At 40.8% G+C, this 15,104-nt stretch overlaps 1 protein-coding gene across 8 annotated transcripts in view; it reads right to left on the bottom strand.

Moving 5' to 3' along the window:
• Positions 1 to 15,104, bottom strand: part of STIM1 (stromal interaction molecule 1) — a 183,083-nt gene that overhangs the window by 56,505 nt on the left and 111,474 nt on the right. For all 8 annotated transcript variants that reach the window (XM_019732633.2, XM_019732632.2, XM_019732634.2 and 5 more), the window contains one exon: positions 6,491 to 6,605. In XM_019732633.2, coding sequence (XP_019588192.1) covers positions 6,491 to 6,605 — 115 coding nt within the window. The remainder of the gene's footprint in view (positions 1 to 6,490; positions 6,606 to 15,104) is intronic.

The following is a 15,104-nucleotide window of genomic DNA, read 5'->3' as shown; positions in this document are numbered from 1 at the left end:
ATTTTTTAAAATTCTCAAAACTAAACAAGAAGAAAACAACCCAATTAAAAAAGTAGACAAAAGATTTGAACAAATAATCCACCAAAGAAGATAAATGAATGGCAATCTAGGTACATAAAAAGATGCCCAACATCATTAGTCATCAGATAAATGCAAAATAAAACCACTGCGAGATACCTCTACACTATTAGAATGGCTAAAATTAAGAAGGCTGACCATACAAGTGTCGGCAAGGATGTGGAAAAATAAAGTCTCATGCACCGCTGATGGGGATGTAAAATGACACAATTGCTTTGGAAACGGTTTGACAGTGTCTTAAAAATATATACCTACCATATAATCTAGGCATTTCATTCCTAGGTATTTACTAAGAGAAAAGAAAATATATATCCATTAAAAGACTTGTACATGAATGTTCACAGAAGCTTTATTTGTAATAGCCACAAACTGGAAACAACTCAGATGTCTATCAACAGGTGAATGGATAAAAATAAATCTTGGTATGTCTATACAATGTAATACTACTCAGCAATAAAAATAAGTGAACTCTTTATAAATATGCAGCACGAATGAATCTCAAAATAATTATGCTGAGTGAAAGAAGTAAGATTTTTTTAAGTACATGTTATATGACTACTCCATTTATATAAAATTTTAAAATGTAAACTAACTTATTGTAGCTAAATCAGATCTGTAGTTGTCTGGGGGCTGTATGGGAGAGATTACAAAGGGCTGTGAGAAAACTTTGAGGGGTGATGAATACATTCACTATCTTGATTGTGGTGATGGTTTCACAGTTGTATACATATGTTAAAACTTTTTAAACTGTACACTTTAAATATATAACACCTTATTGTATTGTTAGTTACAATATAATGAATCTTTGAAAAAGAGGAAGTTGAGCTAAGGCAGTATCATAGGAGATCACATAAAATAGACGCGTATCAAAGAGGTGGAATCCTCAGGTCTTGGTCACAGAAATAGGTGAGAGATGCTCAGTTTTCTTTATTAAATGGGAATATTTAACATAAATAGAAAATAACTATGATACGTGTTAAATCACTGCACTGATGCTAGTTGTTTTTTGCTATCAGAAAAAGAATTATATGAAAGAATATAAGAGAAAAAAAGGCAATCGTATCTTTCTGCCACCACGCCCCAAAATGTAGCAACAAACAAGCAACAAGCTAAGGCGTTTAACTGAAGTACTTGATTCACTTAGCAAAGTAATTTTTAAATAGCTAAAAGGACAGAATAAACCTATTTCTCATTGGGTTTATGTAAAAGCAAAAAGGGAATATCAACTCTTTTATATTGATCTGACTTTTGAAATTGTTTAAACAGAAGTCCAATGCCACCTGTCCCCCACCGCCATCCCCCGCCATGTTATGTCAACAGAGACCAGTTTTACTGAGTTCTCTCTATAAACGCCTCCTAGTTCTCCAGTACTGCTCTACTGTCTCCTGTGAAAAATCCTGTCCTACAAAAAACAGCACAGACAGAATTGGAGATCTGTGAGCTTATTTCATTATATCCAAAAGCCCAGTAGAAAATAAACATTTTCTCAAGGCAAAGTTCAGGGTCACACTAGAATAGCAGGTTCTTTTGCTTTCCGTTGGAATCATATTATTTAGTTGGAGTCAAAATTGATAGTTAAGATGTCTTTGATCCATAAAAATGGGGAAATAAATTATTACTTAAGAAATACGCTTTTGGGCGGGCCAGGTGGCTCAGGCGGTTAGGGCTCCGTGCTCCTAACTCCAAAGGCTGCCGGTTCGATTCCCACATGGGCCAGTGGGCTCTCAATCACAAGGTTGCCAGTTCAACTCCTCGAGTCCTGCAAGGGATGGTGGGCTCTGCCCCCTGCAACTAAGATTGAACAGGGCACCTTGAACAGGGCACCTTGAGCTGAGCTGCCGCTGAGTTCCCGGATGGCTTAGTTGGTTGGAGCACATCCTCTCAACCAAAAGGTTGCCGGTTCGACTCCCACAAGGGATGGTGGGCTGTGCCCCCTGCAACTAGAAATGGCAACTGGACCTGGAGCTGAGCTGTGCCCTCTACAACTAAGACTGAAAGGACAACAACTTGACATGGAAAAAAGTCCTGGAAGTACACACTGTTCCCCCATTAAGTCCTGTTCCCCTTCCCCAATAAAATCTTTAAAAAAAAAAAAAAAAAAAAAAAAGAAATACGCTTTTTTTTTTGGCAGATAGCATCTTTTAAATCTCATGTCCAGGAAAAGGAAGAAGAAACAGTAATGACACACTTTGCTTAGAAGAATCGAAGCCATGCTTTAAAGAAGAATCCTCTTAAATAAATGCCTCCCACCACCTCTCACTACAAAAGGCACTGTTACTGTTTCCACTGGCTCAAATACGCAAACAATTCTATTTCCAAAGATTCTAAAAATCTACCTGACATCCCTTCCTATAAAGAACTGCCACCCCCCCACCTCAAAGGGTCTTAGAGGGATTAAAAATTGCAGCATCCCTCAAACCCCACACAGTCTCTCACTCTCACACCCTTGCATAAGTCTGTGATCCAAACTATGCCAATCTGATTCTCCCTCCACTCTATCTGGCTCTTGAGCAAAGACACTTAAGAGATAAGAAATCAATGAAGCTGAGATATCTGAGAGTACAAAAAGCCAATCCCCTAGTCCCTGCTGCTGGGATCCCTGAAGTTGCCCTTGTTCTCGATCCTTCCTCAGCCATGCTAGTTCAGCTCTTCCCCACTTAATCACTTCATGTTGTACAATAAAGAATTTGGCTGGTCTTTATCTTCAGGTCAATTTCTCTGGTGATAGGAGTATCTTTGTTAATTCAGGTGGGCGCCTTGGATCACACTTGAGTTCATCCTAATGAGATAATCCTGGATGCGTGCTGGTCACCAGAAAGACCAACCAGTGACTAAAGGATTGGGGCTCTGAGTCAGGTGACAGTATCAGGCCAATCTTCAGGGAGGAAAAGGGAACTGGAGACTGAGTTCCATCATGTGGCCAATGATTCAATCAGGCCTACATAATAGGACCCCAATAAAAACTCTGCACACTGAAGGTCAGTTGAGCTTTCTGGTTAACAAACATATTAATGATTGATGGCCCACGAGGATATGTCCTGATTCCACCGGGAGAGGACACAAAAGCTCCACATTCAAAACGCTCCCAGACCTCACCTTATAAGTCTTTTCTTTTGGCTGCCCCTAATTTTCACCCTTTATAATAAAACTATAATCATAAATGTAGCACTTTCCTGAGTTCTGTAAATCATTTTGCAAACTATCAAATATGAGGGGAAAATGGAAATCTCTGGTTTGTAGCCAGTTGGTCAGAGCACTGTTGGCCTGGGAACACATAGCTTATGGCTGGTGTGGTGTCTGAAGTAAGGGGACTGTGCCCTTAACTTGTGAAGTCAGCACTAACTCTGGGTAGTTAGTGACAGAACTCCATTACATTATTTCACTGAACCACTCTCTCTGCCTCATTTTCCTCATCTGTAAATGGAGATGAGAAAATACACTAAATACAAAATCATAGCATTTACATTTTGGAAGGTTTTTGTGAGAAATAAAGGAGTTATTATATGGAAAGCACTTGGAACAGTGCCTAACTCATACCAAACACAATGTAAATATTAGAGTAATTTTTGAGTTGTTTTTATTCATAAAAGCCAGAGCTGGCTAATGTAGAGATTCTCAGGATTTTCTGCTAAATTCTAAATAACACAGAGAAAATACTGGTTCCCAAAATTAGTCAGAAATCCTAACAACACTAATCACATAGATGGTACTGACATTAGCCAACTAATGTTCTGAACACAAATCAACACTGTTGATTTCTACATTATCTAGCGAAACTCAGACTAGCCGGCTTGAGCCAGCGCCGGAGTATTATGTGCTTTTTGTAGCTCTGGAAATCATCACTCGAGAGAGATTAGGAGCCTCGCTCTGAAAAATGAAGCAAATAGTTGGGAGGACTAGTATACAAGAAGATTCTCACTTTCAGTTTGTCCAACCACCAGGCAAGACACATGGTAAGCAAATCCTAAAATGGTTCACAACATATCACTTCTCAGCTTAGCTATGAGCTACGTCGCTGTGCGTTGTATAGACCCGAGAAGAAAGATTCATTTGACTGAACTCCAGAAGGAATTTATCTAATGAGATGGACTCCCCACAGTCAACGCAGGGCCCAAATTTTATAAATAATAAGAGCCCAGTGGCCATTTGCTGACAGGGACTTCTCAGGTACTCTATACGCCGAGAAGGACCTCAGAATGAACTCTGGGCTCCCTTGCACTATGCCCCACTTGTTTATGCCATCTGAGTCAACAACTGCAAGGAAGCCCTGGTTTTGTCTTTCTACCAATGGACTGAGACCTGCCCTGTCCAATCAGAACTGCATGATTTGGATACCTCATTTAAATAAAAAGGACCTAATTAGGAACCTGGGCAGGGAACTTTTGCTATAAAAGGCGGCCTCCCCTTTGTCTCAGGGGAACATAATCTAGGTTGCTGCCTGAATCTGTGTCTCCTGGGCTGCACCTCCTTTTCCTCAAATAAATGCTTTTAATTCTTTATTACAGTCTAAAATTAATTTTGGTTTACAATTGGGATGTTTTTTCTGCTCATCAGTAATGGAGACCAACTTCTGAAAACTCACCCCACTGTCTTCCATCTTCTTGTCATTTAGAACACAACTGGAAGTGTTCCAAATAGTTGCTGAGTCCAGAAATAAAGTTCTTAGCAGAAAATTGTCTTGGGCTGTTTTCTAGTATTATGATTTAGTCCCTTTGTTTCTGCCCTTTCTTGATCACTTTCCTTTCCAAGCTACTGCTGTGCGCGCTTTCAGATAAGGCCAGGAATGCTCTCCCTGTCATCCTGCATTCTAAGTTCCTACTTATGAAACCCTCTCTTAGAACCCAGGCGCCATGTCCTCATGTTATTACAGAAAAAGAAGTAAACTAAAATTAAATGGTCCTAATAGAAGAATTTTCCTGGCAGTGCTGGTATAATTCCAAAGATCGTTTCACTGCTGGATCTCTCATCAGTGACAGCCCGAGTTGCTCAGAAGCTATTAAACAAAGGCCCCACAAGGAACTCAGCTTCTCAAACTTTCCAGAAAGCTGTCTGTAGAGTGAACTTGGGCTTCTTCTAAACTGATAAAAACACAGCGCTAACAAGAACTACCAGCCTGCCCATCCTGGAACCAGGATTAGAATCCAAGTCTTCCTGCTTCAAATCTAATGCTGCCTTATCTACAATACAGATGATCCCTCTTCCAAATCTAAAATTCTATCATCCTAGGTAACAATTTACACAAAAATAGAAACTACCTCATTCCTACCAAAACTTGTCTTCTTTACCACCAGCCTGGTGCTTTCAACCAAGATGCTATGAAAAAGCATTGGCTTAGAGAGCAGAAGGCCCAGGTCTAAGTTCTGCCTCCGTTATTGACTTAAATGCATGACAACGAACAGCAACTTTATAAAGCTAGGGCTGAGGCTCCTCTTCGGCAAAACAGGGACCCTGGTGGTCACTTACGTTCAATCAGTCTCAGCATCAAGACCTACCGCAGAGTAGGGAAGGGACTGCTTCCAATCTTGTTGATATCAAAGGAAGCTCTAGCCACAGGTGCAAACAGCCCTGTTTTTCCTTTTTCTGCCAAGTCCTCACACAATTAGACATGCTCTGTCACTCAGAACTCTGAAGCAAATGCTCCAGGAAAAAATGGTAACCATGGTTTAGCAGTTTTACACATGAAAAACATCTAAAGTTTTTATTTAATAAGTTAAACATGAGTCCACAGAGTGATGTGACTGCTGAAGGCCCCGGTGTCTAATCGGACTGCATCAACAGACGCACAGGGTCCAGAACTGAGAAGCTGATAGTTCTGCTTAACTCTCTGCTGACCAGCCCACACCTGGGGGTTCTCGTCCAACTCTAGGAGCCATGACCTAAGAATGATATTAACAGAAGTGTTTACCAGCAGAAAACCAAGATGAGGAGGAAGCTGAGAAAACATGTTTTCTTCAAAGAACTAGAGCTATTTAACCTAGAGGAGAAGACTTAGGGAGAGACCATCTTACTTCCACCCAATGTTTGAATCACCTAGGATTCAGCAAAGCTGAACCAAGTGGGGAGCTACAGAAGAAAGGGGCTGCCTCAAAAGACCAGCAAGCTCCCTATCTCTGGAGATGATGCAACAGAAAGCAGGGGTGGTGAGTGGAGAAGCTAGTGAGCAGAGGGGTAGGGATAGGATGGAATTCAATTATAATTCTAGCAAACAGCCCCAACTCTGGAGCATTTTCCCCCCATCCCCAGCACAGTGACTATAACCATTCTTATTCACAACTGTATGTAGAACCATTTCAATAATTCGCTCTTTACTAAGCATTTTATACTCGTAACCTTTTAAGGCCAAGTTGCTATCCATCTTCTCTCTTTTCTGAACCTGCCAGCAATGAGGATTGACAACCAGGCTGCCTATTACCTTCCGAGGACTTCCATGCCTTCCACAGGTCCTCCACGCTGATGAGCTTATCCTCACCATGGAAGGTGCTGTGTTTCACTGTTGGGTCATGGTAATTGAGGTCTTCCCTCAGGAACTGCAAGGGAAAAGCACACAAGTCACAAGAGACACCTGGGAGCCAGCCCACCATAATCTGCCTGGAGGTCGTCTAGCTATCCACAGCACACCCCGTCTACCCAATGCACAAGTGTATCATGTCACTCATGTAGCCTTCCATGTGCCTATGTCCTAGTCACCAACTAGACAGCCTTTTCTTCTCTGTTATATGTTTCACTTGAAAAAATTTAAAAATATGAATAAGAAATTCCTTCCTCATTTTTTTAAATTATGAAAAGATAATAAATGAAAGTTAACTGGAATTCAATAAGCTAGAAGAAAAAAGAAGGAAAAGGAGGAAGAATTAATAATTTTTGAGCACTTATTTATACACTAAACAGTATTCCAAGAACTTCTACAATATTTTCTCATCTAATCCTCACAACCCATGAATTACCACACCTATTTTACAAATGAGGACAGTAATATTCTCAAAGACAATGCAGTTAGCCCCAAATTGCATTAAGTTTATTTAGAGAGGTTAAATTATTTACTGTGATAGTTTTAAAGTATGTTCACAGTCCTTTGATAATCCTCCCCAAAAAGTGAACTTCCCTGCCCTTAAGTATGGGGTGAGATTAGTGACTCATCTCCCAACAGAAAGTGCAGCAGTGATGTTGAGTGACTTCCAAGGCTAGTTTAGAAAAGGCAATACAGAGTCCACCTGGCTTTCTCCCTTTCGGGACATATGCCTTGGGACTCCTGGATCAACACATAAGAAGCGTGGCTACCCTAAAGTCACCACACTGGAGAGATTATGTAGAAAGACCATACAGAGGTAGAGACTGATGTCTGAGCAGCCCCAGCTGTGAGACTTCCAGCCCAGGAGTCAGACATGTGAGTGACTGAGACTGCAGGTGATTCCAGCCCCTAGTGTTTGAGTGACTTCACCTGATGCCAAGCTATCCCTGCTGAGCCATGCCCAGATTGCAAACACATGCCAAATAAATGTTGTTGCTATTTTAAAGCCACTAAGTTTGGAGGGAAGTTAGTTATAGAGCATTATATGAATGAAACATTTGCTCAAGGTCACAGCTGATAAGTGATGGAGTTAGTATTCCAACCCAAGATACCTGACTCTATAGTCCCCCTGTACTGCCTATGCTGTCCTTTAATTATCTGTATTTCTTTGCATAATATACTCTTACAAGAAAGAAGAAAAACAAAAGAAACCAAAGCTTTTAGAAATTTAACTAGTAATTAACTTCATAGATACTCAATCGGCCCGATCCTTAACCTCATTAGTATGCACAGGAGTGAACACTGATCACTGCTTTCCACAGAGCCTCAAACATCAAAGAAATATGCAATTCTGATCACTACTCTCACAAGAGCATATTTTAATAGGATTTTCAGGAAATGTCCTCCTATCCATCTCTCTTTATCCAGGGTCCAGGAAAGGGTCTGACCCAGAGGAATGTCAGTAAATGTTATTGACTAAATGAATAGATGACTACAGTATGGTCCCAGGTTCCCTAGACCCATAATCAAGAGGTGGTTGCCTTCCCTGGATTTTGCAAACATTAAGACATCTGAGTTTAATGACCCAGGAGAGAAGTTTGAAGACAGTCCATACTGTAAATTCTCAACCTAGTCAGAGTATAGGCTGCTGAGCACAGGAACTTGGCAATGTCCACAACTATAACGTAGCGCTGTCCAATACAACTTCCAGCAATGATGGACAAGTTCAACATCTGTTCTGGCCCAAACAGTTGCCGCTAGGCACATATGGCTATTGAGTACTCATAATGTGGTTTGTGCGACTAAAGAACTGAAATTTTTTTTAAATTTAGATTTAAATGGCCACATGCAGCTAATGGCTAATATTAGAGGGCAGTTTTAATACATTCAACATACTACCTGGGGTATAGGTGATGGTCTAGCTACACTCCCACAGAGGCTAGAATGTTGTAAAGAAGTCAAGACCTCTGGTTAGATGAGGCCATAAAAGCCAAGCTGGGCTCACATACATGGGTTTAACAACTCTTTGTGCCCTCTGGCAACAACAAAATTCGGAGTCCCTCTGACACTTGAGGGTGAGATTCTCCAGCTGTCCAATCTCTCATTTGAAATGGTTGAGAGGATCTGCTTTTTAATAAGGATAAGTAGTTGACAAGGTGAAGAGCCCAGAGCAAGATTTTTGTCAGTTCTTAGAAAAGTAAACTGATTAAAGTACTTCTTGATTTTTTAATAGTCAGCCTTTTAGGCCATCTGACATTCAATTTATTATGCTGTAAGTTGTGAATCTTAACATTTTTTTCCCAAGTTGCCATCCAGTTCCCCCAGTGCCATTCATTAAATTATCTTTCATTCCTTTTTCTGATTTAATAATAAATTAAGTCTTTATTTGTAGTGGAGTATATTTCTAGGTTCTCCATTCTTTCGTTTCTATTTTGGTGCTAGCACTTGATTTTTATTATACTTTTTATTTTATTTTATACTTTAAAACGTTTTTTTCTAATGTCTGGACCACCCCCCGCTCTTCCCAGAGCTCTCCTATTTCAGAATATTTCTTGTCAATCTCAGCTGCTTATTTTTCAAAATGAATAATATTAAAACAATGTTAATTTTATTGAGAGTCTGGTTGCTCTCGCTGGGGAACCTACATAATGAGATCACTAGACCTTACACATCAGACACTGAGATACCTCAGATAAGATGCACTCACAGGCAGTCTGAGACAGCCAGTCTGGGGACAGAAATTCATTCGTTTATTTAACAAATATAAGATTTCTATATACCAGGCATAGTTCCAGGCATTAAAAATGCAATAAGTGGTAAACACACACCCACACACACACAAAAAACACAAATACAAATCTTTGTCTTCATTGAGCTAATGTAACAGTGAAATGCTAGCTTTCTCTCAGACTCTAACTTCTTCAAGCCTGCTGTGGTGCCCAAGGCATTCAGGCTAATAGCTCCCACTTAAGACACACTAATAATTAGAGGAATTCTGGCTTGAGTTTTTACAAAAACAGCCCCTCCCATTTTCCCTTTCCTGGACATAAAAGTAGCCTGAACTTTCAGGATGAGGACTCCCACCTTCTCGGTTGACGAATTCTTGATCAATAAACTTTTCCTTACTCCATATTCTAACGTTTTGAGTTTGGCCTTTCAAAGCATCAGGCACACAGACTTTGGACGGGTGACACTAACATCCTATTTGTGTGAAACAGACAATAATTTCTTTGAAGCAGGAAAAAAGAATAATGAATGCCAACAGCAGTGATATTAGAGGTTTATCATTTTAATTAGTCAAGCAAGGTCTCATTGAGAAGTTGACTTTTAAGCAAATATCTGAAGATGTCAGAGAAAGGCAAGCAGAATGACTGGAAGAAGAGTATCTCAGGGACAGGCATGGCAAATGCAAAGGTCCTGAGGCAAGAACATACTTGGTATGTTCAAGGCACAGCCAGGAGGCCAGGATGGCAGAGGAGAAAAGAGACTAGGGGGTGACTAGTAGGAAGGAGCTCAGGGAAGCTACAGGGGTCCCAATCACAAAGGCACCTGTAGGCCAATAAAGGACTTTGACTTTTACTCTGACATGGAAGTTGTTGGAGGAATTTGAATAGAGATGCAACATGATCACATTTACGTTTTTAAAAGAATTTCTCTGAGTGCTGTGTTGAGAAGCAGACTATAGGAGGACAAGGGCAGATGCAGGGAAACCAGTCAGATGGCTATTACAATAATCTAGGTATCAGCTAATGGTGGCTTGAAACAAGGCAGTAGTGTGCGGGTAATGAGTTGTCAGCTTTGGGATATATTTTAAAGAAATCAATTCTGTAATTCTTATAATTGTTTTAGTTTTGATTCATCAGGTCCTTTAAAGTATACCCTACTTTGGCCCTCTTAGGCTCTAAACCAAACCCTCTTAATCTAAGACTAGAGAAACACATAACACATGCAGGCCTTAGGAGCAAAAATGCCAAAATCTCCAAGGAAGGGGATGTTCTGCCATTACCAGAAACATCCGAGGCATACCAGCTGCTTCTAGGGAACCAACAAGAAATAGACTGCTTTTATAGAGAAGTCTGAACACTGAAGTATATATGGAGAGCAGGGAGGCTCATGGGAAGAAAGTACAAAAAGGATTTGCACAGGGGCTCGAATACAGGCTCTACTGGTGCCACGAAGCACGCAAAGGAGTGTGGGACAGAAAACAAGGCCAGCAAGAAGATGGTGCCAAATGTGGAGTGTGGGCTCATAAAACTTGACCTAAAGGAAGGATCTAGTGCTGACTAGAATCTCTTTAGAGAATAAAGAAGTGACGCTACAACAATCAAGTCTTAAGAGTCGGGATGGCAGTGTATTACAGAGTTCAGAACCTATAGACACAGACCCCTTACTTCCTGTGTGACTTTTGAGCAAGCTACTTACCCTCTCTGAGCTTCTTTTCCCCTCAAAATGAGGGAGAATTATCCCTCTCATTTGAGTGTGAAAAGGATTAAATGAGACCTGTTTGCACAAGTCATAAATGGCCTTTGCATGTGTCTTTTAATGGCCCGCAGAGCATTTTATAAATTAAACCTATGATTAAAAATCAGAAACTTTACCAAAAAAAGTCCCGTTTTCCAGGCTATCTTTAAAAACAAAATCAAAAGGTCTAGGAACACTGAACTCCAGTGACAACTTTAGAATTTAAAATAGGAGAGACTTAAGGGCAGCAATTTGATTGGAAGGGACAGTAGTGGCTAAGGGACTTGTTATGAAGTTGTGTTTGCAAAACAAACACATTATTTTTAGATAGATTGTTCAATACAAATTCATTTTAAAATGCAACATTTTATGAAGACGTCTTAATTCACGTTTTACTTAAAATTAAGAAAATATCAATTTTCCATATCAAAGAATATTATATATGTTATAATTCAGGGCAGCTGGGAGGTGGGGGAGTCGGTGTTGCCGGAGACAATGAGGGCCTCAGGACCCTGCCCCCGGTACCACTCTGGGGTTCACATATCTACCTGGCGACAATCTGCCAGAGCAGCAGCTGTCCCCTTCTGAAGAGGCATGTCATGTGCTCTCCAGTTTGCCACAGCTCCCCCACCCCCGATTTCTGCATGTGCATTTATACAGCCCACGGTGTTCGGTCATGGTACCCCCCCAGCCCTTCAGAAGCATGGAGCTTGTGATTCCTCAGGGACACAAAAGCACTCTGTAAGTTTTAAAGCACAACTTGAATGTTAATTGTGATGATTACTGGAAGGAGGGGGAGATAGGACATGAAAGAAAGTAAGAGAAAAAGCTTCTCGATCAAAGGTGAGTTTTCTGTGCTCCCATGTATATATACCTGTGCTCCCTTGTGTATACCTTTACCAGTCTTATTACGAGTCACCTCCCCTATCAAACCACATACCTCTGAGAGAAGGTCCCAGTTACTCAGTTTTGATTTTTAAACATAGATTCAATTTGTATAGCATATAAGAATGCTGTACTGAACTAGAACTCTGCTGTTCAATGTACTCGAGGGAGGTATTACCACCGTATTACCCTGAACACTGTCCCACATCCAGCTAATAGCTAAACTCTGATTTAAGACCAAGTTTAAAAGCAACAAAAAGTGAAAACAAAACAAAGAGGCAACTTTAGGCTCCACAAGGATTTACTATTTCAGACTCAGAACAAGCAGCTCTTCTCTCAGGGAGGTCTAAGGAGGCTCCCTAAAAGTCTTGCCTTACCATGGGGAACGCAGCATTGGCTGGAGATGCAGCTTAAAAGCTCTCTGAAGAGCCAAGGTACCAGCTGTCATTAGATATATTTAGCTCTGTGAGCTCATAAAAGTGATCTTCCTGGCGGGGACACAAAGCATGCAACCCCATTCCAAGTATTAAGCCGTAGTGAAGGGGTGTGGGTGACAGCAGAGAGAAGGGGAGACATCTCTCTATAATTCCCACAAAATAGGCCTGGCCAGCTCCATCAGTGAACAGAATTCACTGATGTGAAACCAGAAGAGGAGCGGCACATCTTTGGGTGCAGGGATCTGGGCAGGTCTTCTGGGTTCTTCCTTAGAACTAGTTATTCCTCCCTCCCCTTTCCAACCTTGTTCCCCACTGCTCACCTTCCATGTCTTCCAAACCAAACCACAACCCCTTCACTCCCATGTCACCACTCACACAATATTTAGAACCCACAAGACACATGCCCCAGATCTGAGAAGCTTCCCTGCTCTTGTTCAGCTCTTGAACATCTAGCAAGGACCCACACATTAACTGTAACAGCTCTGAATGTCATTTATACAGAGTGCTGGGACATGGATGTCTCAGGGGTGAAACATCTGTCTCCAGTGAGATCAGAAGCTATTGCTCGAGGGCAGGGAGTGGACAGTCACTTCTCACTTACTTTGGTACATCTAGTCTCACTTCTGCCAGTCCGTTACCAGAATGACCTTTGTAACGTGCAACTCTAACTATTCCAACGTACTTCCTTATAATCTCATGGCTCCCATTACCTACAGGATAAAGCTTCTTGGCCTTGCATTCAAGGCCTTTTACAATCTGGCCCATAAACTAACTTCCCAGTCAGCACCCTGGCCACTCTCCCTCCCTCCCAGATTATCTACAACTCCAGACAAGGCATCAGGAAACTATGGCCATGGGCCAAATCCAGCTAGCTGCGTGTTTTTGTAATAAAGTTTTACTGGAACACAGCAACACTCATTTATGTATTGTCTACAGCTACTTGCATACTACAAAGGCAGAGAGCTGAGTTGTGAGAAAATGTGTGGCCAACAAAGCCTAAACTATTCACTGTCTGGTCCTGTACAGAAAATGTTTGCCGACATTTGCTCTAGACACAGCAAGCCATTTCAGACTCCTTGAAAAAGCGTTTTTATACCTCTAAACCTTTACACAGGACACTGTATTTAAAATGTTTTCTCCCTCTCTTTATCTGCTAAAGAAAAAGTCACTGCCTCTGTGAAGTTTTCCAGACCTCTCCCAGGCAAGGGAATTGCACTTTCCTATTTGTTCTCTCAGTTCTCAGCATGTACATCTATGATAATACTTATGCCATTACACTAAAATTACTATTTAATTACCCCCCTCTCACTTTCCCTAAGCAACTCAAATACAAATACAGAAACTGCATTTTATTTGTCATTTATCTCTTTACCCAGCATCTTGTAAATTCTCTGGTACACCCACATGAATAATTGATTTAGCTCCATAAACTCACCTCTAAGCATAGGACCCAGCAGAGTAGGATATGTAGTTATTAAATAACTGAATGAATGTCTCTCAGTTGAGTTTGCCCTACAACACTCAGCAGAGTGCTTAGCTTACAACAGTTAGTCAATGAACATTGTTACTATACAGAAGAAAGAAAAAGGTCCCCAAACTGTCAGCAAGTCTGAAGCAAAGATATTTAGCTAGGGGCCACAGTATAGCATGATGGTTTAGAGTTTGATTCTAGAACCAGGATGCCTGGGTTTGAACCCTAATTCTATCACTCACTTTCAGTGTATCATGCACATCATTTGTAAAATGGAGCTACATAATACATAGTACAAACCTTCATAGTACAAAACCTCATGTTTAGAGTATTATAAATGAGTTAATTCACAAACAACTTAGAACAGTTCCTGGCACAAAATAAGCTCTCCAATGTGTAAATTAAGTTTTCCTAAATATTAATATATTTAATACTCATATTATAAGAGGAATATAAAGGTGCTAAGAATGTGTAATCCTGGAGCCTATTATTAAAGTGGTACTGATCTCTCATATGTAAAGGAGACCCATAGAGGAAGCAGAAGATAGATATTTCCTAAGTGTTTGCTATATAAAGGCCATGTACCAAGAGATGAGCAGTAGAGGTAAGTAAGACAAAGCACTGTAACCTACTGACCTCCATGGTCTTTTCTATTCTACTCCATGATTCTTATTACTTTGAAAGCTTTAGCTCCATTTAAAATAGAAATTTCATAACCTTATGCAACCCTCTCTGGGCTGGCCCCTATCTGTCTTCATTGCCACATCAACTGCCACTTTCTCCCATCCCCAATGATAATTAATTACATGAAATTTCCTGAAAGTACTAGACTCTTCACCAGTTTAATGTCTTTGTACATGCTACGCCCTCACCTAAAACACTCTCCTTCTTTTCCTGATCACTCCTAATCCTCTCTTCAGACCTGGATTACATGTCAGCAACTGTGTACATGGGTAAAACCAATGTAGGTCTTCCTCATCTGTGACTCCATCACACTATTCACTTCTCCTACTGTAGTATCCTTACCTGTTCACATGGCTGTTTCTACCACTAAAGGAATTTCTTCCAGGGCAGCAACTTCCCCTTTCCTTTTACTCCTATACATCTATGCACATATGCAGGTACAGAGAATCCCCCTGCACATATGCAGGTACAGAGAATCCCCCGAGGAGGATGATAAAGCTCAGTCCTTGTCACGGAATCATCCTTGATGTCCTCAGATTATGACACTCGGCACATGACACAGGTCAAATCCTAGAAACAT

This window comes from Rhinolophus sinicus, linkage group LG06, assembly GCF_036562045.2.
Source record: "Rhinolophus sinicus isolate RSC01 linkage group LG06, ASM3656204v1, whole genome shotgun sequence".
Lineage (NCBI taxonomy): Eukaryota > Metazoa > Chordata > Mammalia > Chiroptera > Rhinolophidae > Rhinolophus > Rhinolophus sinicus.
Note: the sequence above shows the minus strand (reverse complement) of the source record. Positions and strands in the feature narration are given on the sequence as shown.